At 38.7% G+C, this 23,563-nt stretch overlaps 1 protein-coding gene across 13 annotated transcripts in view; it reads right to left on the bottom strand.

Moving 5' to 3' along the window:
• DOCK3 (dedicator of cytokinesis 3) overlaps positions 1-23,563 on the bottom strand; it is a 304,579-nt gene that overhangs the window by 96,458 nt on the left and 184,558 nt on the right. For 12 of the 13 annotated variants that reach the window (XM_061397473.1, XM_061397477.1, XM_061397469.1 and 9 more), the window contains exons 10-13: positions 19,410-19,491; positions 14,173-14,233; positions 12,835-12,982; positions 3,753-3,841 (exon numbers count right to left, since the gene is read on the bottom strand). In XM_061397473.1, the coding sequence (XP_061253457.1) occupies positions 3,753-3,841; positions 12,835-12,982; positions 14,173-14,233; positions 19,410-19,491 (380 nt within the window). The remainder of the gene's footprint in view (positions 1-3,752; positions 3,842-12,834; positions 12,983-14,172; positions 14,234-19,409; positions 19,492-23,563) is intronic. The other variant, XM_061397480.1, reaches the window with a different exon arrangement.

A 23,563-nucleotide genomic window follows, 5' to 3' on the forward strand; every position in this document is an offset into this window, starting at 1 on the left:
TTAAAAAGTAAGGTTCTTGCTTTAGTCCGGCTTTAGGTGAGGGATATGAACTCCCTTCACCTTCCAGCACACTGCGTGTATGTAGCTCCTTGGCATCCAGGCACATATGAGGAAAAATGGGCTCTTAAAACCAGTGAGAGAGGCCCTGAGGAACCCCATGCTACAGAGTTTTAGAGAATTCAAGTACTCCCAGCTGAGCATCTCAAACTTTATAGCCTCTGGGTTGGAACTGCTCTGAGGACCCTTCTAGCTGAAAATATGCTGATCTTGATAGAGGTTCTTCTCAACAACTCTAAGAACTGCCATGCCTTGCAGTGGCTTTACACTGTCATTTAGAGCAACTTGGGGGATTCCCTGATAGCTCAGTTGATAAAGAATCTGCCTGTAATGCAGGACACCCTGGTTCGATTCCTGGGTCAGGAAGATCCTCTGCAGAAGGGATAGGCTACCCACTCCAGTATTCTTGGGCTTCCCTTGTGGCTCAGCTGGTAAAGAATCTGCCCACAATGTGGGAGACCTGGATTCAATCCTTGGGTTGGAAAGATCCCCTGGAGAAGGGAAAGGCTACCCACTTCAGTATTCTGATTTAGAGAATTCCATGGACACAGTCCATGGGGTCACAAAGAGTCGGACATGACTGATTGACTTTCACTTTCAAGGACAACTTTTTTATTTACAACAGGTTTATAACATTAAAACAAAGAAAGTTATATAAAAGAGGTTATGAAATAGTTTCAAGGTAAAAATTATCTGGGGAAACATGGTTCTATGTAAATTTGATAGTTATCTTCAAGAGTATATTACAAGTTCACAGGTTTTTATTTATATGTTAATTGAGGTACAATGGCACCCCACTCCAGTACTCTTGCCTGGAAAATCCCATGGATGGAGGAGCCTGCTGGGCTGCAGTCCATGGGGTCGCTAAGAGTTGGACACGACTGAGTGACTTCACTTTGACTTTTCACTTTCATGTATTGGAGAAGGAAATGGCAACCCACTCCAGTGTTTTTGCCTAGAGAATTCCAGGGATGGGGGAGCCTGGTGGGCTGTCGTCTATGGGGTTGCACAGGGTCGGACATGACTGAAGCGACTCAGCAGCAGCAGCAGATGTATAATATTATGTAAGTATCAGGTGTATAACAGAGTGATTCTCAACTTTCAAGGGTATGTTCTTTTTGTAGTTATTATAAAATGTTGGCTATATTCTCTGCTGTTATATTGTTGTAGTGTGTTTACTTTATACATAGTGGTTTGTACCTCTTAGTCCCTTACCCCTCCCCATGTCCCTCTCCCCACTGGAAAGCAAGACCTTGTTCTCTATATCTGAGTCTGTTTCTTTTTTGTTATATTTACTAGTTTGTCTTACATTTTAGATTCCACATGTAAGTATTTTGTCTTTCTCTAACTTGTCACTTAGCATAATACCCTTCAATTCCACCTATGTAGCTGCAAATGGAAAAATTCCATTCTTTTTTAAGGTTGAGTACTATTCTATTGTACATATACACTACATCTTCTTTATCCATTCATCTGCTGATGGACACAGGTTGCTTTCATACTTCGGTAATTATAAATAATGCTTCTATGAACACTGGGGTGCAAGCATCTTTTCAAAATAGCATTTAAATCTTTTTCAGATACATACCCAGCAGTGAAACTGTGGGGTCATATGGTAGTTCTGTTTTTAGTTTTTTGAGAATCCTCCATACTGTTTTCCACAGTGGCTACACCAATCTACATTCACACCAACAGGATATGAGGGTTCCATTTTCTCCACAGCCTTGCTAACATTTGTTATTTGTGTCCTTTTTGATGACAGCCATTTTGACAGGTTTGAGGTGATATATCCTTGTGGTTTTAATCTGCATTTCTCTGATGATTAATGATATTGAGCATCTTTTCATGTGTCTGTTGGCCATCTGTATGTCTTCTTTGGAAAAATATCTATTCAGGAGGTCTTATAGATTTTTAAACAGTGCTTCTAATTTAATCAAACATTTCATATTCAGTTTAGAATTAATGCTAACATGTACAATTACACCAAGATTTAGATACATATTAAACACAGTTTTAAAATAAAAGCAGGAAAAAAAGGAGCAGTTGAACTAAGATGAAAGCTGCTTTGAAATAAAGATTTTCTATTTTAGTTTCCAAATGACTGATAATGGCAGACTAATCATTGATTCTCATTAGTGTCAGGCTTTCTCGGTGATGCCAACACTGAAAAGTGAAATTAATATGTGTCTTTTGTGGGGTGGGGTGCTGGGTATGCAGTCTCTGTTCAGGAAAACACAGACTTCACAATGTGACAAACCCTGCAACACTTCTGTTCACTCTGGATTCAAACTGTAACTCAAGTTACGTATCAAAGCACAAGGAATTCACCACAGAAAGAGCAGAAAATACACTGCGGTCAGAAGTAATGGCCAAAAAACACATGAAAAGATGCTCAACATCACTGATTATCAGATAAATGCAAATCAAAACTACAACAAGGTATTTATCACTCACACCAATCAGAATGGCCATCATCAAAAAGTCTACAAATTCTGGAGAAGGTGTGGAAAAAATAAAACCCTCCTGTACTGTTGATGGGAATGTAAACTGGTACCGCCATTGTGGAGAACAATATGGAGGTTCCTTAAAAAACTTAAAAACAGGACAATCATATGGTCTGGCAATCCCACTCCTGGGCATATATTCGGAGAAAAACATAATCTGAAAGTATACACACACCTAAATGTTCACTGCAGCACAGTTTACAATAGCCAAGACATGTAAGCAATTTCAACATCCATCGACAGAGGAATGGATAAAAAAGTTTAGTACATATGTATAATGGAACAATACTCAGTCAAAAGAAGAATAAAATGATGCCATTTACAGCAACATGAATAAACCTAGGATTACCATACTAAGTGAAGTAAGTCAGACAGAGAAAGACAAATATTATATAATACTACTTATATGTAGAGACTAAAAAAATGATACAAATGAACAAAACAGAAATAGAGTCACAGATGTAGAAAACAAACTTACGGATTCTAGGAGGGAAAGGGAAGACTGGGATTGACACATGACTATGTATAAAACAGAAAACCAATAAGGACCTTCTGTATAGCACAAGGAGCTCTACTCAGTACTCCGTAATGACCTGTATGGGAAAAGGACTTTTAAAAGCATGCATATATGCATATGTACAACTGATTCACTTTGCTGTACACCTAAAACTAACACAACATTGTAAGTCAACTGCTGCTGCTGCTGCTAAGTCGCTTCACTGTCTGACTCTGTGCGACCCCATAGAGGGCAGCCTACCAGGCTCCTTTGTCCCTGGGATTCTCCAGGCAAGAATGCTGGAATGGGTTGCCATTTCCTTCTCCAATGCATGAAAGTGAAAAGTGAAAGTGAAGCCCCTCGGTCGTGTCTGACTCTTCGCGACCCTATGGACTGCTGCCTACCAGGCTCCTCCGTCCATGGGAGTTTCCAGGCAAGAGTACTGGAGTGGGTTGCCATTGCCTTCTCCGGTAAATCAACTATACTCCAATAAAAAATTTTTTAAAAGAAGTATTAATAACTAGAGAAGGTTTCAAATCATCACACAAGGAAATAGAAACTGCCTGAAAAGGAGAATAAATGTCTGTAGGAAACAACTTTATATCTGGTAACTGATCAGCACAAATAAACTAAGGTGTGTATGATAAGCAACTGCAGATGCAACACAAAGTCTTCTAGCCAGAGAAGCACCTTACCATGACTGGCACTGGGGGCAGAGTACTTGGCGCTGGACTTGCGGATGATATTCTCGTGGATCTGGGACCACTCACTCTCGTTGTTGCACCTGTAACAGAAGCACAGGCATCATGACAGTCAAGAGTTTTAAACATCTGGTCTGATGTTCAATGTGCAACAACACTTTCCTAAAGAAATGAACTTAAATTTTACTAAATTAGACAAGGTTTGTTTTCTTGGAAGGCACAACAAGATTCACATTTGGGGGAAGAGTAGAAACTCTAAAATGAATCTCTGCAAATATCTCTAAGTGGCAAAATATCCTTTTGTCTGAAGTAGCACTTTCCCGCGTGACGATTTTTTTGTTAGTTCCTTACACATACTTGCAACTAGGCACTAGAGGAAAGTTCCCGACAGAGGAAAAAAACAGTTCCTCTCAACAAGTACTGCTGTTTAGAAACTATCATGTCTTGCATTGGCTTTATACTGTCATTCAACTGTCACTATAATGGCCTCAGAGAAAAATCCTGCTAACCTCAGGGCAATGTGCATATTTGCCTGTGATTTTATTTTAGCCAGATCAGGCTAAGAAGAAAAGTTTAAGAGAGTAGTGGGCTTGGTTCGCTGTGAAATCTTCTGTAGTCAAGGGGAAGGAGGCCTTAGAGAGAAGTCTGGATGCCTAAATATGTAAGAGGAATTTCAGGAGTGGAAGAAAAGACAGAATGGAGGAACAGACCTGCACCTCTGCTAATTTCTGACATTTTTAGAGTCTTCCCCTCTAAAGAACATTTTCAAGAAAGCTGCAGTCACACAACCATTTGGTACAGCTTAAGAACAGAGACTAGGAAGGGATTCCTCATCTCAAAGTAGACACGTTGATGAAACAACTGAAATGAGATTAGGGCCATCCTTGAAAATTCCATGAGACACTGGGAGTCTTCATAGCCTCAGCCCCTCCTTTCTCCTGTTGGATAGGGAGGACCACTGACCCCAGAAAACAGAGCTCATGCACAAAGGAAAACCCACAAGATCTTTCCATGGTTACTTAGAAGTGTGTGGTCCGGCACAGCCACTTCCAGGCGGAAACTCCAGCAAGAATTCTATCATGTGCCATCCAGTGGTGTGAATGAAGCACAACTGGTTTCTATATAAAAGGCTTTGTATAGAGACCAGAGATAAAGGAGGTTGGTCACTAGACTAATTTTTTTCTAATCAGTAGCTCTTCTGACTTCTCAGTCAGTATAAACATGCATCACTTGCTCAGAGATGTTGCAAAGAAGTGTGAGAGACAAGGTTCTCACAGTCCAGAGCTGTGAGGATAACTTCTGCTCACAGAATTCCTTCCAAGGAGAGGAAGGGAGACAGTGTTCTTTAAAATGATCACTTGAGATTAACAACTCAGTTGGAAGTCAGAAGTGAGAGGTGCTGGCAGCAGCACACCTCGCCCTCCCTGTCTGACATGTACACGATCGCATCTCTTCCAACCAGTCACCACACCAGAGAAGTGCCCAGCTGGTGAGAACTCAGACTAGTCTTGCAGTCAGACTCCTGTCACTTTCTAGGTTTACAAGATCAGTAGTCCTTTCTTTAACAGAAATCTGACTACAGTTTGTCATAAATAGTGTACTCCCCCACCTCACTTCAAAGTAAGAGTCCTGACTAATGCACACTATAATGAATATAGATAATAATATTGTACTATAATAATGAAACATGATAAATATTGCTTCACTGACATATTACAAAATATAAATACATCAAAGTAACACATTATACATCTCAAATATACAGGTATAAAATACACACACACACACAAAAGAATTCCTATAAATAAACAAAACCAAAAAGAGTCTTGTAAATTAACTTCCTCTCTCAATGGGTGGTATAATTTCAGTGCTTCTCCAATAAAATACTCACCGGCTCTTTGGCAGTATACTGAAACCGGTGCTTTTCCAACCACATCAATAGTGACAATGTGTATTACTTCACTGACATCTACCTTTCCAACCAATACACACAATTCAGATGCCAGACACTCGATGGCTTGCCCCTCATATTCTTCTCCCTTTGTACACCCCTTAACTATCAGTGGCCTTCAGAGCTCTACATTTGAAGCCCATTTCCCTCCTACCATATAAGCTTTCTGGGCTATCTCAACTGCTCCCATGGTTTCAACCACCACCAAAAGCTGCCAAGATCCACCATAGTGTCTCCAGCCCAGACACCCTGCTAAGCTCTTGACCTGCATGGCCACAAGACAGCTTGACGTTTCCTATCCACCTGTCTGCTCTGAGAGATTGCTTCTGAGTAGAACCCACTAGCTCATGAAGCTTTCTTAAAATCTGTCACAAATGACCTCTCTTCTTCATGGCCCTGGTTCAGCCATTATCATCTCTCTTTCAGACCAGTGTAGTCACTTCTTAACTGGCCTTTTGACTCTCTTCCTTTCTAGAATGCCAAGGGAACTACTCAAATCATCTGAAACTCAGTGTCATCAGCATATTTTAACCAATCACTAGGATATTCTCTAAGGGAAAAAAAAATGTAAGCATTTATTAACCAAATGAATTATGATTATAATGAAGCATGATTATGTTGTATCCAATCAAATTAATATTTAGAGCATGATTACTGATGTTTATGGTTTGTCCTCAATCATAAAACACACAAGGGACTGTAATCTAAAAGAGGTCTGTGTGCCTCTGTGGCACACCTTCCCCACAGAGAAGATAACCAGCACAGGCAATGACGTAGCACTTCACCACTACATGTCCAGGGATTTTACGGATGGCCAACAGGCACATGAAAAGATGCTCAATGTCACTAATTATTAAAGACATGCAAATCAAAATTACAAGGAGGTATCACCTCACACCAGACAGAACTGCCATCATCAAAAACTGCAAACAACAAATGTTGGAGAGGGTGAAGAGAAAAGAGAATCTTCCTACACTGTTGGTGGGAGTGTAAATTGGTACAGCCATTATGGAAAACAGTATGGGGGTTCCTTAAGAAACAAAAATACAGCTTCCATATGATCCTGCAATCCCACACCTGGGCATATGCCTTGGGAGAGCTCTAACTCGAAAAGATACATGCAGCCCAATGTTCACAGCAGCACTCTTAACAATAGCCAAGACATGGAAGCAACCCACATGTCCATCAACAGATGAATGGATAAAGAAGACGTGGTACATATATGGTGTTCACACACACAAACAGACACACACACATACACTCACACAATGGAATATTACTAAGCCATCAAAAAGAATAAAATACTGTCATTTGCAGCAATATGAATCCATCCAGAGATTATCATACTCATTGAAATAAGTCAGAGAAAGAGAAATATCATTATGATATCACTTATATGCAGAATCTAAAAAGAAATGAACTCATTTATGAAATAAAAATAGACTCACAGACTTAGAGAATGAACTTACAGTTACTAGGGGAAGGGTGGGGGGAAAGGACAGTTAGGGAGTTTGGTATTGACATGGACACATTGCTATATTTAAATATATAATCAACAAGGACCTATTGTATAGCACAGGGAACTCTGCTCAATGTTATGTGGCAGCCAGGATATAAGGGGAGTTTGGGGAAGAAGGGATACATGTGCATGTATAGCTGAGCTGCTTTGTTGTTCACCTGAAACTATCACAACATTGTTAATCAGCTATACTCCAATATAAAATACAAAGTTTAAAAAAAAACTCATCAAATGTGAGTGGGGAATAAGTGTGCATGCTGTGCTAAGTCACTTCAGTCTAATTCTTTGCAACCCTATGGACAATAACCTGCCAGGCTCCTCTGTCCATGGGATTCTCCAGGGAAGAATATTGGAGTGGGTTGCCATGCACTCCTTCAGGGGATCTTCCTGACTCAGGAATCAAAGTCACTTCTCTTAGGTCTCCTGCATTGGTAGATGGGTTCTTTACTATTAGCGCCACCTGGGAAGCCCCAGGGAATAAGTAATAGCGAGTGAAGTCGTTCAGTCGTATTCGACTCTTTGCGACCCCGTGGACTGTAGCCCACCAGGCTTCTCTGTCCATGGGATTCTCCAGGCAAGAATACTGGAGTGGGTTGCCATTTCCTTCTCCAGGGGATCTTCCCAACCCAAGGATCGAACCCAGGCCTCCTGCATTGCAGGCAGACGCTTTATCCTCTGAGCTACCAGGGAAGCCCTAAGTAATAGTAATACTCCTCAATTCTACACCTGTGATTGAGCACATAATGTGTAATATACATTTTATATGATTTAAAAATATGACTAACGTGATAAATTTAATATTTTATCTAAGTAGTTATTTATCTATTTCATTAAAGTTGGCCTAAAAATGTTTGAACTTTTTCAGTGTGAAGTTGGAGAGTGGTCATCACATATTCAGAGGTGTCTTGCGTTGATCAAATGTACTATCTACAGACAACCCCCACCCCATCTCAATGCTCCTTGGCATTCTCTCCTTTCCCGTCCTAGGCTCCAGATTCAGAAAGCCTTGTGTTTCCCTGCAACTCCTGCCCCTCTGGACAGGAGGAAACACGATGTCTATATCAGAATAAACTTCACACAGTGGTTATTCATTTGTGATTTTTAAGGTTTCTGGTTCATTGAAAAGTGACCTAGTTTTTACGCCTCAGCTTCTTGTTCTGATTTTTTTAAAAGGATGTGTTGCCTTCCTAATACACATGATATTAAACATCTATAAAGCCAGAGCAGTGATCATGGCAAAAGAAGTACAGGGCTTGAGGTTGGCTCTGAATAACATAGGAAATGATGAGAATGTCAACAATTAATGATGTATTTTGCCAATTCATTAATTAAAACTATACAAGAGGGTTTTTTTTTTTTTTTATCCTTGCAAACTTCAGTCCTACCAAAAGCTGAAGTACAATCAGAATCAGTAAAACCTTTAAGCTTCCAATTCAGTCTACCAAATATATCCTTTAAAACTTACTGGAAAATATTACTTCTCCTGAGGGCTGAATTCACTGTGCTGATGTGGATTTAAAACACTAATCCTAGAGGAATTCCATACCGTGCCCAAAATCGATTATTTCACAAACATGGACTGTCTTTGAAAGTCTGTTAACACTGTCAAGTGGAAAAACTATCCTACATTTTAACTCTATTACTCCTTCAAAAATTTATTAAAAAACTATCTTCTCTGTTTAAAAAAAAAACCTGCCAGGCTCCTCTGTCCATGGGATTCTCCAGGGAAGAATATTGGAGTGGGTTGCCATGCACTCCTTCAGGGGATCTTCCTGACTCAGGAATCAAAGTCACTTCTCTTAGGTCTCCTGCATTGGTAGATGGGTTCTTTACTATTAGCGCCACCTGGGAAGCCCCAGGGAATAAGTAATAGCGAGTGAAGTCGTTCAGTCGTATTCGACTTTTTAGAACTGGCTTTTTAGAACTGATATAATAGGCACAGCTCAGAGCAAGGAGCTAAGAATAAGTTACACAAGAATCCCACTTCTTGGAAAGTGACATGTTGGTACTGAAAGCTCTTGTTTTTGAAGGAATTAGGCCAATTAAGCTTGACAGCATGATTTCAAGAGAAGTGCTGTGCAAGCCCCTTTCAACAATGAAAATGTGCACAGAAGCAAGGAACAGCTGATATGTGCAAAGAGATGCAACTCTGGAGTGCTATCTATAAACTCCCTGCCCTTGGACAGAGTGGAGTAAGATGATAATGATGATGATTTTGGATTAAAATTTAGTCCTTTTCAAAGGGAGGAAACTTTATCAAGAACCAGGTCCCACTACCCATCAATGAAGAGATTTTGTAAATGGAGAAAGGCTGTGACTGATGCATGAAAGCAAGAAAAAACCCACAAAAATTTCCTCTGTAAGTTATTTCAGAGGAAGATCCTCATCCCATTAAGTACGCAACACTGAACAAAACACAACTTAAGGCAAACAGGTAATAAGGGTATCTGGGCTTTTATTTTCAAATTAATAGACTGTAGTTGATTATACAGAGGCCCATATTAACCAGAATTGTGAATTAAGTTCACTTCATGCCTGATTCAGATACAATAGATAGTACAGAAAAATTCCCATAAATACGGTGAAGATATATTAACCTGGTGATTGACAATATTAGCTTTAATTTGAAAAAAAAATATTGGGTTAAAACCAAAAGAGGAGCTTTTTAAAAGAAAATTTCAGACATACACTTGCTTTAAAAACTCACTTTGACATAAAATCGCAGCAAGATCTTTTTTGACTGACCTCCTACAGTAATGAAAATAAAAACAAAAATAAACAAATGGGACCTAATTAAACTCAAAAGCTTATGCACAGCAAAGGAAACCATAAATAAAATGAAAACAACCCTCAAAATGGGAGAAAATATTTGCAAATGAAGCAACCAATGAGATTAATCTCCAAAATATACAAACAGTTCATGCAGCTCAATATTAAAAAAACAAACATCCCAATGAAAAAAATGGATGGAAGATCCAAACAGACATTTCTCTAAAGAATATGTACATATAGCCAACAAACACATGAAAAGATGCTCAACATCATTAATTATCTCTTGCTGCTGCTAAGTCGCTTCAGTTGTGTCCGACTCTGTGCGACCCCATAGATGGCAGCCCACCAGGCTCCCCTGTCCCTGGGATTCTCCAGGCAAGAACACTGGAGTGGGTTGCCATTTCCTTGTCCAATGCATGAAAGTGGAAAGTGAAAGTGAAGTCACTCAGTCGTGTCCGACTCTTTGTGACCCCATGGACTGCAGCCTACCAGGCTCCTCCGTCCATGGGATTTTCCAGGCAAGAGCATTAATTATCAGAGAAATGCAAATAAAAACTACAATGAGGTATCACCTCGCACTGGTCAGAATGGCAATCATCAAAAAATCCACAAACAATAAATGCTGATGAGAATATGGAGAAAAGGGAACCCTCTTACATTGTTGGTGGGAATGTAAATTGGCACAACCACCATGGAGAAGAGTATGGAGGTTCCTCAAAAAATTAAAAATAGATCTGCCTATGACCCAGCAATCCCACTCCTGGGCATATACACAGAGAAAATCATAATTCAAAAAGATATATGGACTCTAATGTTCACTGCTGCACTATTTACAATAGTGACATGGAAGCAATCTAAATGTCTTATCAATAGAGGGATGGACAAAGAAGATGTGGTACACATATATACAATGGAATATTACTCAGCCATAAAAGGGATGAAACAGTGCCATTTACAGAGATGTAGACAGACCTAGGGGGCTTCCCAGATGGCTCAGTGGGTGAAGAATCCACCTGCAATGCAGGAGATGCAAATTTGATCCCTGGGTGGGGAAGATCCCCTGGAGTAGGGCATGGCAACCCACTCCAGTATTCTTGCCTGGAGAATTTCAGGGACAGAGGAGCCTGGTAGGTTGCAAAGAATTGGACATGACTGAAGCGACTGAGCATGCATGTAGACAGACCTAGAGACTGTCATACAGAGTGAAGTAAATCAAGGAGAGAAAAACCAAATATCGTATAATATCGCTTATGTGTGGAATCTAAAAAAATGCCAGTCCAGGTTTGATGCACGATACTGGACGCTTGGGGCTGGTGCACTGGGACAACCCAGAGGGATGGTATGGGGAGGGAGGAGGGAGGAGGGTTCAGGATGGGGAACACATGTATACCTGTGGCGGATTCATTTTGATATTTGGCAAAACTAATACAATTATGTAAAGTTTAAAAATAAAATAAAATTAATTTTTAAAAAATTTTAAAAAAATGGTATAGATGAACTTATTTGCAAAGCAGATATAGAGACACAAATGTACAGAACAAATGTATGAATACTGAGAAGAGAAGGAGAGTGGGATGAATTGGGAGACTGGAATAGACATATATACACTATGGTGTTAAAAATAGGTAAGTAATGGAAACCTATTGTATAGTACAGGGAATTCTACTCAATGCTCTGTGGTGACCTAAATGGGAAGGAAATCTAAAAATGAATGGATATATGTATACGTATAACTGATTGACTTTGCTGTACAGCAGAAACTAACACAATATTGTAAAGCAACTATACTCCAATAAAAATTAATTTACAAAAGAATGCTTTTTCCTACTCTGGCTACGTTTACATTTACTTAATAAAAATATTAATATTCTGGGAGGAAAAGAAACTCACTAGACCCACCACTGATCATGTTTTCAGCACTATGATTCATGCTTGCATGAGTGCTAAGTCGCTTCAGTCATGTCTGGCTTTTCATGACCCCATGGACTGTAGCCCACCAGGCTCCTCTGTCCAGGGGATTCTCCAGGCAAGAATACCAGAGTGGGTTGCCAAGCCCTCCTCAAGGGAATCATGTAGACCCAGGGATCAAACCCATATCTCTTATGTCTCCTGCATTGGCAGGCGGGTTTTTTGCCACTAGCGCCACCAGGGAAGCCCGTGATTCATGCCTAAGTCTCTAAAGCAAAGACAGATATGTTTGGATTCTGTACTACTACTCTTTGTTTTTATTTTATATTGCTTAATAAGAGTCAGGAGGAGATGCACTGCTTCTGTAAGGCAGAGCCCTTGGCTGCTGAACACTGAAAATAATGCCATGCCTGGCTGGTGACTTACAGATCGGTAGTGGCAAAAAATGAAGAGTAAAGCCTCAGCTTCTCAGAGAAACTGGCTTTTCTTCTAGGACAGGGCAACCTGACTCGTGATCATTCTCTGAAGCAATTTACATCAGCAGCCAGCTCAGTTACAACAGCATTAGACACAGAGGAGTCTTTGACAGCTGAAACACAGGCGAAATTCGATTATTAGCTTCCTGTAAACACATACTAAGGCTGGCTAGTCCTGGAGAGAAGAGGAAAAGTGTATCAGACCTTTACTTCAGGATAGAAAGTTCCAAGTTCAGCTGCTTCAGAAGCACCTAGGGAGCTTATTAAAAATGCAGTTGCCTGGGCCCATCCCAAACCTTAGATGGAAATCTTTGCATTTTCCAAAAACTCCCTGTCCTACATATCCGAATGAGTTTGTGTCCAGCAAAGCTTGAGAGCTTCTGCTCTCAGGGGCAACGCTGGAATGTCTTATGCTGCAGATCATCAATATCTCTGGTGTTCATTACTCACGTGTAAACCTTAAGAACAAAATCCTTTTCTTCCTTTAACTCTGTGAGTGACTGCAAGACATCCAGGACACTGAGGACCGCACAGCCATATGGTCGCCGGTAGTGCAGGTGAGCAGGGCCCTTCTTGGAGTCATTCAGGAGCATCCGGCCTGAGGCACAGCAGAAAACACCAGTCAAGACTGGGAACTCCGTGCTCCTGTAAGGCATCACTGAACTGTCATTCAAGGATGCCAGGGCTATAGGTACCTTAGAGATCCTCTAAATTGGAAGACTAAAGATGAAGGGAGCCATCCAAGGATGCAAGGATATTTATGCAGAGGAATGACAAACAGGCCTTTGGCCAGTGCTTCTCCCCTGCACCACATTCCTTACTACCTGTCTCAACACTAACAGTCCATTTATTAATCATATGAGAATGAAACAGTGATTTCATGAATTTCTTAGAAAAACCACAGTGCTAACAGATTTAAACTTCTTGGGTATATTAAGGATACACAATTTAGTGTTGTAGCTGCCAGGTAAAAGCTATGTGTTCACAGATAAGGAGGACAATATACTGTTCTTCCATCCAAAGCTGCTCCTGAACCACTGCAAGAGCAAGAGCCGTATGGGAGCTCGCTTGTCCTGCTTACCAAGGCTGTGCTTACAGTGGCAAGACTTGCAAATGCACAAGTCAACAGATGCTTTATTATACACAGCAAAACAAAAGGCAAAATACAGCAAAACAAAAAGCAGTAGAGCAAAAGAGCTGTTTTGTTGGCCAAACAAGACATGCCAGAACTCAAACCTATGAAGGAAGAGTTGGTCAGGTATTGGCCCCCAAATTATGTCATAAACTTGAAATAAGACTGGGCAAACAAACCACAGGTAGCAAAAATCTTGGATCGGGTAGAAGGGAGATACCATCCATCTCATGTAGTAATGATGGTAACTCTAATTTTGTGAAAAAATAGCAAAGACACATACTTTTGGATACAAAACACAGCAAAGGCTATTCACTACCTGTTAAGTTGGCAACCCATTATAAGATCCCTGAGGTAGAGGGCTGATCAGAGGCAGAACATTAGATGGAGCAAACGTTAAAAAAAAAAAAAAAAAGACCACTTCAAATAAAAAATATGGGTCCAAAAACAAACAGGGAGCTGAAAATGCTTTCATTTCTATCAAGTTCAGCCATTACTAGCAGCTAAACTTAAGGTACAGCTACAATACAAGCTGGAGTTAATCCTTAGATCTGAATTAAAAGGCAAGCGCTCAGGAGAAGACAGAGGTCAAACAGTAGATACTTATCCCACGTTGGGCTGGTCTCAGTCAGGTGACTGGATAAAGTGGACCGTACCTATTCGTATCACATGGGCAACTATATATAAATCTCTCTTCATATCCTTGCTGCTCAGATCCTAAGAAAAGAGAAAAATAAGTAAAGTAAGGCAGTGAATATACAGAAAATAATTAAAATTAAACTTTGAACCTCATAATAATTGCTTTTGCTGCTTTTAGCCTATGTTATAGATTGGAGAAGGGGTTTAAGCACAAATAAGCTAAGTGTTTATAAGATTCCTATAGTGAAAGTTTGTATATCTTAAATGTCTTTGAAAGTTTATTACATTTACAGTATTTTTTCAGCTCTTATTTAGACCACCTATCTCTTAAAGTTCTCACATTAGAAATCTTCATGACATTGGCTTATCCATGTTTATTCTAAAATCATGTAAGAACAGCTTGTAACAAAAGAAATTCCCAATGTAGAAAAAAAAGGGAAAACACCAAAAGGCTCATTAATGACAAATTCTTAAAGTCTACTCTCTATTAACTGTACATTCTGTTGCCCACACACTAGATATGTTCCCTTGAAAATAGACTACTTTGGTTTTAGTGAAACCTCAATAATTAGATCTCCCATTTCTAAATTTAGATATATATAATTTATGCTGAAGTATAAAGTGAATGGAATTTTCACTTTATTTAAAATTTCTGGAAAATTTTAAGGGCTTCTTTTAATTAGACATTTTTAAAACTGGAGTTACATTAATAAAAATAATTTTATGCATTATTTATGTTGAGAACACATTTTGAAATAGAGTATTTTTACACTTTAACACATTATACTTGAAGTAATAAAACTTCCTTTAATATACATTGTTTCTGACTTTCACCAGGTTATTAACTCACTGCTCACTCCCAGCCATTGTTATGAACGATGACTGAAGGGGTAACCTCTATTTTAATGGGACAGTTTCCCATGATTTCCCTTTTGCTTCCAGGGAAAGTTCCCTTAGTTCCATTTCCTTCTCATCTTTCATCCTTTGTTTAGTCCCAGATGCTTGTCTCTTTTCAGTAAGGCAGTAAAACAAAAGATCAAGCAGCAATCATGACTGTGCATGAGCTCTGAATCCAGAACCACCACGTTTGCTGTATGTTTATACCCTGTGGCAGAGTTAGGTCTATGCCGAGGCAAGCAAGGCATCTAAGTGACAAAATTTAAGGTCTCCTTCTCAGGATCCTGTGCCTTGCTTGCTTCAGCACAATCCCAGCTCTGCCCTGTAGAGTGGTCCTGAACATATGAAAGAAAAGGAGGCCTTAGAACTTTTAGATATTAGATGGTCATAATATTTTGCCAAATTCTTGATGGAATAATGAAATACACTTACAATGAAATGGGTTACAAAACAATTCAACATAAATTGGTATTTCTGGAATCACAAAGATACATTTTTGCATGAAAGTTATCTTTTGATATTGAAAAATGATGTTTCAGACTCCATTTTAATAACTCCTTTAAAGTGATATCTTCAAAACAGTAGTATATATGTTGACAAATATTAAGATGGCTACTAAATAACAAATAATGAAATTAAAAAATAAATTACCATTTTATGGGAATTGAAACATACCTATTACTGAAAGATCACATTTCAAAGTAAACTGACCTTCTACACAGCCTAGATTTTATTAATCCAAACTATCAAATAACTGGTATAATTATAAATCTCAATATACTTAGAGAATTGAAGCCAATTACCAAAGATGACCAAATACTAACCAGACGGGTTGTACCCAAGAGCATGGGACCTCTCCCTTGATTCTGTTGAGGTGAAGAAGATAAAGAAGCCTAAAATATAATTTACGGTATTTTCTGAGTGGCTGGGTAGGGGTTCTTTCTGACCATTTTGTACATGGTACCCAGAACTCTCTGTGGTGTTTATTTGAGGCCAATAAAAATAAAATGATAATACTCAGTATCAGAAAATATTTTAGGTATAATTATTTGCTGAGTTCCACATAATTTCATTGTCAAAATTCAACATAATAGCTACCATATTAAACATAAGAGCAACATTAAACACTTTATCATAAAGTTATTAAACATACACTCTCTGATACTAAACATACACTCTCTTGATACTAAGTACCAAGTGTGGCTATCCATGTCACAAGGCCTGAAAAACCAAGATAGGAAGAGAGGTGACTCATCCACCATTCATCTGGTGAGCAGGGTTTGAATTTAGATATACTCACTGGATCATACCCTCTGATCCTACAACTAAATAGCTGGTTCCCAACCACCTGGTGGGTAGAAACGACAGTGACTCAGGGATCAGCATCTTGGCTCAGTCACTAAGGTTCCACTTGAAACATAGAAAAGTCAATTTACTTTCCTATGCCTGGACTACCCTTTTTCTGAAGAGACAATGGAATTTACAAATATAAAACACAGCCAATTCATTCATTCTTATGCTGCATAAAAGGAGGCAATATTTTAATAAATGATGTTATTATGCTAATAATTAAGTCCATTCTTAATTCCAAGAAGTCACTACCTAAAATTCTATTTTGAAGTATGAAAGTGTATAAATAAATGGAAAAAATGTAATGCCAACTAAAGCAGGGAAAACGATACAAGTTCATTCTCTGAGTTGGTCACTCAAAATATAATAGAAAATAAGCATTATTAATTTATTTATGTAACAAGTGATTAGTATTTGCCAGCCACTGTGTGTGAAGCATTGGATATCTGGGCTTCCCAGGTGGCGCTACTGGTAAAGAACCCGTTTGCCAATGCAGGAGACAAAGCAGGCTCGATCCCTGGGTGGGAAGATCCCCTGGAGGAGAAATGGCAACCCACTCCAGTATTCTTGCCTGAAGAATCGCACAGACAGAGGAGCTTAGCAGACTACAGTCCATGGGGTTGTGGAATAAATACACAGACACGCTCTCTTGTGCTCATACCACACAGCCACTGTTAATCATGAAAGTCATCAAAGTCTTCCCTGTATTAGACAATCATAAATGCATGAAACACTTCCTTCTTGGATAAAATTCTTCCTGCACAGGAAGCTCTGAAATCTAACCTGGTCAGAAAAATACAGGATTTACCAAGAGCAAGACTGTGTATGGATAAACATGACTGTCTGTAATACGGCTCTGAGGTAAGCTTAAGTAATCCTGCAAAAGTGCTCCATTTGTACGATTCCCTTTTCCTAATGTTAAAGTAAGCTAACAGGTTGGCACGGACCACAGATGTAGCTGCATTTTCTTGCGTTTCCTCTGAAACTCTGTTAAAACATATGCCAATCTGGAAAATTCCTTTGGCCCACAGGAGGAACTCAAGCCTTGGATAATCAGAAAATAGTTTCCGTCAAAATTATTATTTCATATAAGCTTAAAGTAAAACATAAAAACCCTGGTTGGGACAATCTTGCTCAAAACTCTTCTGGGCTTTGAAAAAATTCCTCAAATCATTTTCTTTTTTTTAGTATCTTAAAAAAAAAAATCCAGGGCTGTACTTCAAAGGGAAGTATAAAAGTAGATATTTTTAGCAACCTTGCGCCTTCCCATTGTGGCAGAGTAAGAGCACATCCTATGTGTTATGTGCATCTCTGATTTATAAAGCTGGAGCTACAGCTTAGGCCTCTAGGCTCATACAGATAATTAAAATGCTGTTAAATGAAAATTTTGATTTACTGTAATTACATTCAAATATCTTCATAATTAAGTTCATTTTTCAAGAGACAAGGACTGCACTCATCATATTCAAGGACAGCACGCACGCACGCGCACACACACACACACACACACACACCTCTGTTCCCACAATGCCAAGGAACAAGGAATTGCCAATTTCTTTTGCTGCTTTAACCAAACAATATTGGAGAATCAGGATCTAAAAAGACTCCTAAGGTTACTGAGACATTCTAGACAGATGGGTGTCTCATCTCATCCTAATCAGGTTTAAGACAGGCGGCCGCAAGGAACCAGCTCCGTGTTCAGGTGTTCTCACATCACGCTCTCTCCTCCAATATTCCAACCTACATCCCATTACCTGCAACTGGGACTCTTTCCCTTGTTCTTCTCCAACTGAAGACAGAGCACTGATCTTTCCAGGCTAAAAGGTCTCAGTTCCCTTAGCCATCTTCATGTGTCTGCTTTTCTTGCTTTCTCTTCCTGTACTATCTCCTAAGCTTTGAATGCTGACCTCAAGAATGTACAAAACTTCGTTTTAGCTTAGCTAGATTTATAAATCCTTCTGTACATCTGGAGTACTTTCAATACAAGTTATCCCTGTAGAGTGGCTTTTGATTCTGCAGTAATGTTGTAGTAAATGAACAAAAAATTCAGGTAAACAAATCCAATTTTATCTCTCAGAGAAAGTCACATATCAGAGTCCTAGATAAATCCCATTTGTGTTTGAGGTACACTGGTAAGGTTTGAGACACCTGACTGTTACCTACCCATCAACCATGCACCACACACAAGGGCAGTGGCACTGTGACACCCTGCACTCAACGAGTTTTGATGTATCTCAGTATCACTGAAACAGATCAAAGAATCTATGACAGTCAAAAGTGGTTAAAAATTGTGACAGTCTTTTCTTCTTAAGCAAATAAATTAACTGAAATAAATAAGGCTGGGCAGTTAAGTTTCATAACTGGGTAAAAAAATTAGTAAATCAGAATCAACTTGAAGAATACAAAAGACAATATGATATTGTGATGTTTAATACTTTTCAATAAGCAGGTTACCAAGCCTTCTCTGAGCTGATGGATCCATGATGTCAGAGAGCACGAATAATAGCATGGTTATTTAGAAAAAACTAAAGTATGGATCATGGCATGAAAAGACTTTGTTTGGTGTCTGAAAGAGGAGGGCTATTTAGTCTGTCTCTCTTTTTATAAACTCTTTTTTTTTTTAATTAAAAAAACTGCAAAGCTGTAAGTTTGGTGGATGCCTTGAGAGAAACTATACTTACACATCAGAGAAATCCCCAGTGGTCTTGAAGAATAGAAAGAAAGACTGTTCTCAAGTTTTAAGTGTCTACTATATTAAATTGCATCTAAAATGCACATAGTAAGAGGTACTTGTTGTATTTTTTTAAATAAATTCAATTAAAAACTGGAGCTTATTTCAGTTTTCTTAAATATTTCATTAAAACCTGATAGACACATAAATCAAATTCTATTCTCACCAGTGTGTGGGGAAGTAAGAATTAGTGCTTGTTTCCAGGGCAACAATATCCACATAGCAGGACCCTAGTTAGAGTCAACAGCAGAGAAGGGAAAGAGAATTTGCACATACTGTAAAAAGGGCACACATTCGTTCTATCTTCTCTGGGTTCCTTGGCCCACCATTCTTGTTCAGTCTCACCAGAAACCGCTCACTGAAATGTAGGAGAGAGAGAGACAGAGAAATGTAAGGGACTGCATGCTCCAGAACAAATAAAAAGGGCATTCATAAAGAGACCCTAGACACTTTCAGGACAGCCCATTAGAGAAAAGCAAGGCCAAAAGTACATGTCCAGTGGCAGGAGACTATCTTTCTTGCCAAGCAGCATGCAATAGACACAACAAACTGCATCAGAGATGCTGCTGTCTACCTGCCAGTTATGGCTTTTCTCTCCCTAAAGGTGTGTGTTCCCCGAGGGCAGCAATGAGGACTGTGTCTTGTATTCTTCCCAAATACCCTCAAAGCTCTGGCATAATAATAAGCCCATAATAAGCAAACACATTCTTTGATGTGAACACTCAGATCATCACAAAAGGATCATAACACTAGGTCTGAAAGAGTCTACATTACCCAGTTTACATCTTACCACATAACCTTTTGAGAATCATTTTAGAGTGAAGAAAAAATGTTACAGGGACTTACAAACACTTAGGTGAAAAGCAAAAAAAGAGAAAGAATGTATGGTAATTATAAAGATGTACTCAGAATTCAATAGGGCCATTAATATATTTTATTTCTCAAACAATATAGGTTAATTCTTGAAGGAAATTATTGAACTGAAAAATGTTAGAAACAGTGTTTGCAACATCTGGAGAAATGTCTCCCTGCTCTCTTACCTCTTTCCTGCCTGTGCCTAGGGTCTCATTCCTATCTCAGCATCCCAAGGTTCTCTACCAATTGTGGCAGGAAAACTGAGTCATGGCAAACACAAAGTATGTGCTTCTAAAAGTAATTTGCTTCTCCTATGCCCAGCGTCACGTACTCATTGCATGTGTCAGATATCAGTAAAAGGGCCAATACTGAAGCATTGGACTAGAATTATAAGATAAGCTATATCAAACGCACAGGTGGCTTAACTTGTTCACTTATTCATTTGTTCATTTAGCCAATGAATAGTCATTAAGTTCTCTGTGCTAAGCACAGGAATACAAATATGAACACAAATGTATACAGGGCACTTTTATTCCTAGAGCTCATGGTCCTGGTAGGCAGCTAAATGAGCAGACATGAAGTTAAGAAAAGATCTGAGCCAGATGTAAATTTGAGATTCTTAAGCCAGGAAATTAGATGGGAATAGTAGGGTGCATGCACAGAATGAGAGGGAAAAGGGGCTCTGGACAATCCTGAGAACACTGACATAAAAGAAATAGGTAGAAGAAGAAGAACTTGCAGAGTAGACATGTCGGATCAAAAAGAAAAACAGAAGAAAAATAAGAAGAGTGGTGGGCTGCTGTATTAGTTAGGGAAAAGAGTATCTGAAAGAGGGGGTGGGGGGATCACTGAGGCCCAAGGACACTGAGAATCACATGAGACAACAAAAAAACAGTATCCACTGGATGTCATAACAGAGATCACTGGTGACTATGGCAAGAACCCTTTTTGTGGAATGATAAAGAGGCTTAGTGTGAGAGTAAGAAAGAAGGAAGCGGAAACAGTGAGTCTAGACCGCTCTTTGAAGACATGAAGATGTGGAAGTGATAAGCTTTCAGTTAAATGGGCATGTTGAGGTGAGGGAGATCTTTGTTTAAAAATGTGGTAACATATATATTCAATTAATTTTCAGTATCAAAATTCAGTGAGGGAGAACAGCAGTTTCAAAAATGGTGCTGAACAATCCATATTAAAAAACTGAACCATGATCCCTGCTTACACGAAATTAACTTGAATTTATCATAGACCTAAATATTAAGAGCTAAAAACTATAAGAATACACACAAGAAAAATGAGACAAGTACCTTTGTGTATCTTGTTCACATTTGTTTTTCTATATTGAGCACACAGTAGAAAAATCTTTGTGATCTTAGATTATTAAGCAAATATTATGAATCAAAACAAAATAATAAATTGGACTTAACTAAAGTTAAAATCATCCTCTCTTTGAAACACACTGCTAAGAAAATGAAAAGACAAGCTATAGACTGGGCGAAAATATTTACAGACTACTCTAAGAAAGGACTGTACTGAGAACATATAAAGTAATCTCAGAACTCAATAAGTAACAACTCAAAGATGGACAAAAAATCTGAATATACCTTTCATTAAAGAATATACAGGGATGGCAAATAAGCTCAAGAGAAGCAGGGGACATAGATCCCTGGTCCAGGAAGACTCTACATGTTGTGCAGTAACTAAGTTCGCATGTCGTAACTACTGAGTCTGTGCTCTAGAGCCTGGGAGCCACAACAGAAGCCACTGCAATGAGAAACCCATGGACCACAACTAGAGAGTAGCCCCCACTTGCTGCAGCTAGAGAAAGCCCATGTTCAACAGCAAAAACCCAGTGCAGCCAAAAATAGATACATAAGTAATTTTAAAATTTCTTTAAAAAGGACACCATCAAGAAAGGGAAAGATAATTCACTGAATGAAAGAAAATATTTTCAAATAATACATCTGATAAGGGACTTGTAGAACTTTTACAACTCAATAATAAAAGAACTTAAATGGACATTTCTGTTTAGAAGATGAACAAAGAGCCAATAAGGATATAAAAAGGTGTCCAACATTATTAGCCATTAGGGAAATGCAAATTAAAACCACAATGAAGGCACTAGTTCACTTCTACTAGAATGACTTTAAACAGATAATACCAAGTGTTGGCAAGAAGATGGAGAAACTGGAACCATCATATAATGCTAGTGGGAATGTAAAATGACATAGCCACTTTGGAAAACAGTCTGGTGGTTTCTCAAAAGGTTAAACATAGTTTAACGTAGGATCTACCAATTCCACTTCTCAGTATATATTTACAAGAGGAATTGAAAATATATGGCCACACAAAAAACTACATGAACATTCATAGCAGCATTTTTCATAATAGCCAAAAGATGAAAACAACCGAACTATCTACCAACAAATGAATGGCTGAATAAAACATGGTAGGTATATCCACATTGGGTTATTATTTAACCATAAGAAAATAATGTATCTTTACAATTTGTGAGAGTCAAAATGACTGTTTTTTTTTTCATTTCAAAGAGCCCTAGGTATAAATCAAATTATTTCCTGTTTTGCTGACTTCACCAATGGGTATGATAGATAAATGGTGCTTTCTGTTAACATTCAAACTATTTGAAGGCAAATATCTATCCAATGTTTCCTAATTTGGCAACAGCTCTTCTGCAAAAGAAGTGGTCAATATTGCTGGGACATATGGTATTAAACACAGTTAGGTTTCTGTCCTCCAGGACTTCTCAGAGTCTTGAAATGCTATTATGTGTTGAAGTATCAATGGGACAGGTGACCTTTGACCCCACAACCTGCCTCTGCATAAGACCGTGGAATCTGAATGGATACAATTTGGTAAAGGCTGAGTGAATCTATTTGCCAATCAGAGGCACAACTCCTCATATATCCTAAAAGTGGGAAAGGAACTGTGGCAAAAAGAGTAAAATTTATTTAGAAGACTTTACAAACATCCACACCTCTATATGAGAGCGACAGGTCAGTTTTCTCTGGGTAAAAAAACTCTTATTTCAAGAGAAAAAAAAAAGAGATGGTTAAATTCTGATTCTTTAATAAGCAATGTTATGAGAGAACTGTTCTACATTTACTTGTATTTATGATGAGCTATACATGAACAGTATATTAAGCTACATTAATTTCATATTATTGAGCAAGTTCTTACAAATGAAATCCATAATTTGAATCTGTGGCAAGTCTAATAGTCTTAATTTTAAGATCATTTGCTTTTATGAGAGTCCTAATTCCTGGGTGGTAGTGCATTTCACACATTTTTCCACTGATGGTTATTCATGCATCCCCACAGCGAATGTCTGATGACCAACAATGAGGAGGTAGTCCGCGCCAGGTGCTGAGGCAGGGACAAAGTCTTATTCCTGAGGGAGGCTATTTCCTGAAGACTCTGCTTTGTAAATACAAGCATGCACCTCAAATAAATTCAGAGGAATTCTCACAGCTCTTTCAATGTAATCTTCACACTTCTTCACATTGGCCTCTGTGGAAATGGATGCCAACCACTTAGCATCTCTCATGATAACTCCCCAG

Source organism: Bos javanicus, chromosome 22 (assembly GCF_032452875.1).
Source record: "Bos javanicus breed banteng chromosome 22, ARS-OSU_banteng_1.0, whole genome shotgun sequence".
Classification (NCBI taxonomy): Eukaryota; Metazoa; Chordata; class Mammalia; order Artiodactyla; family Bovidae; genus Bos; species Bos javanicus.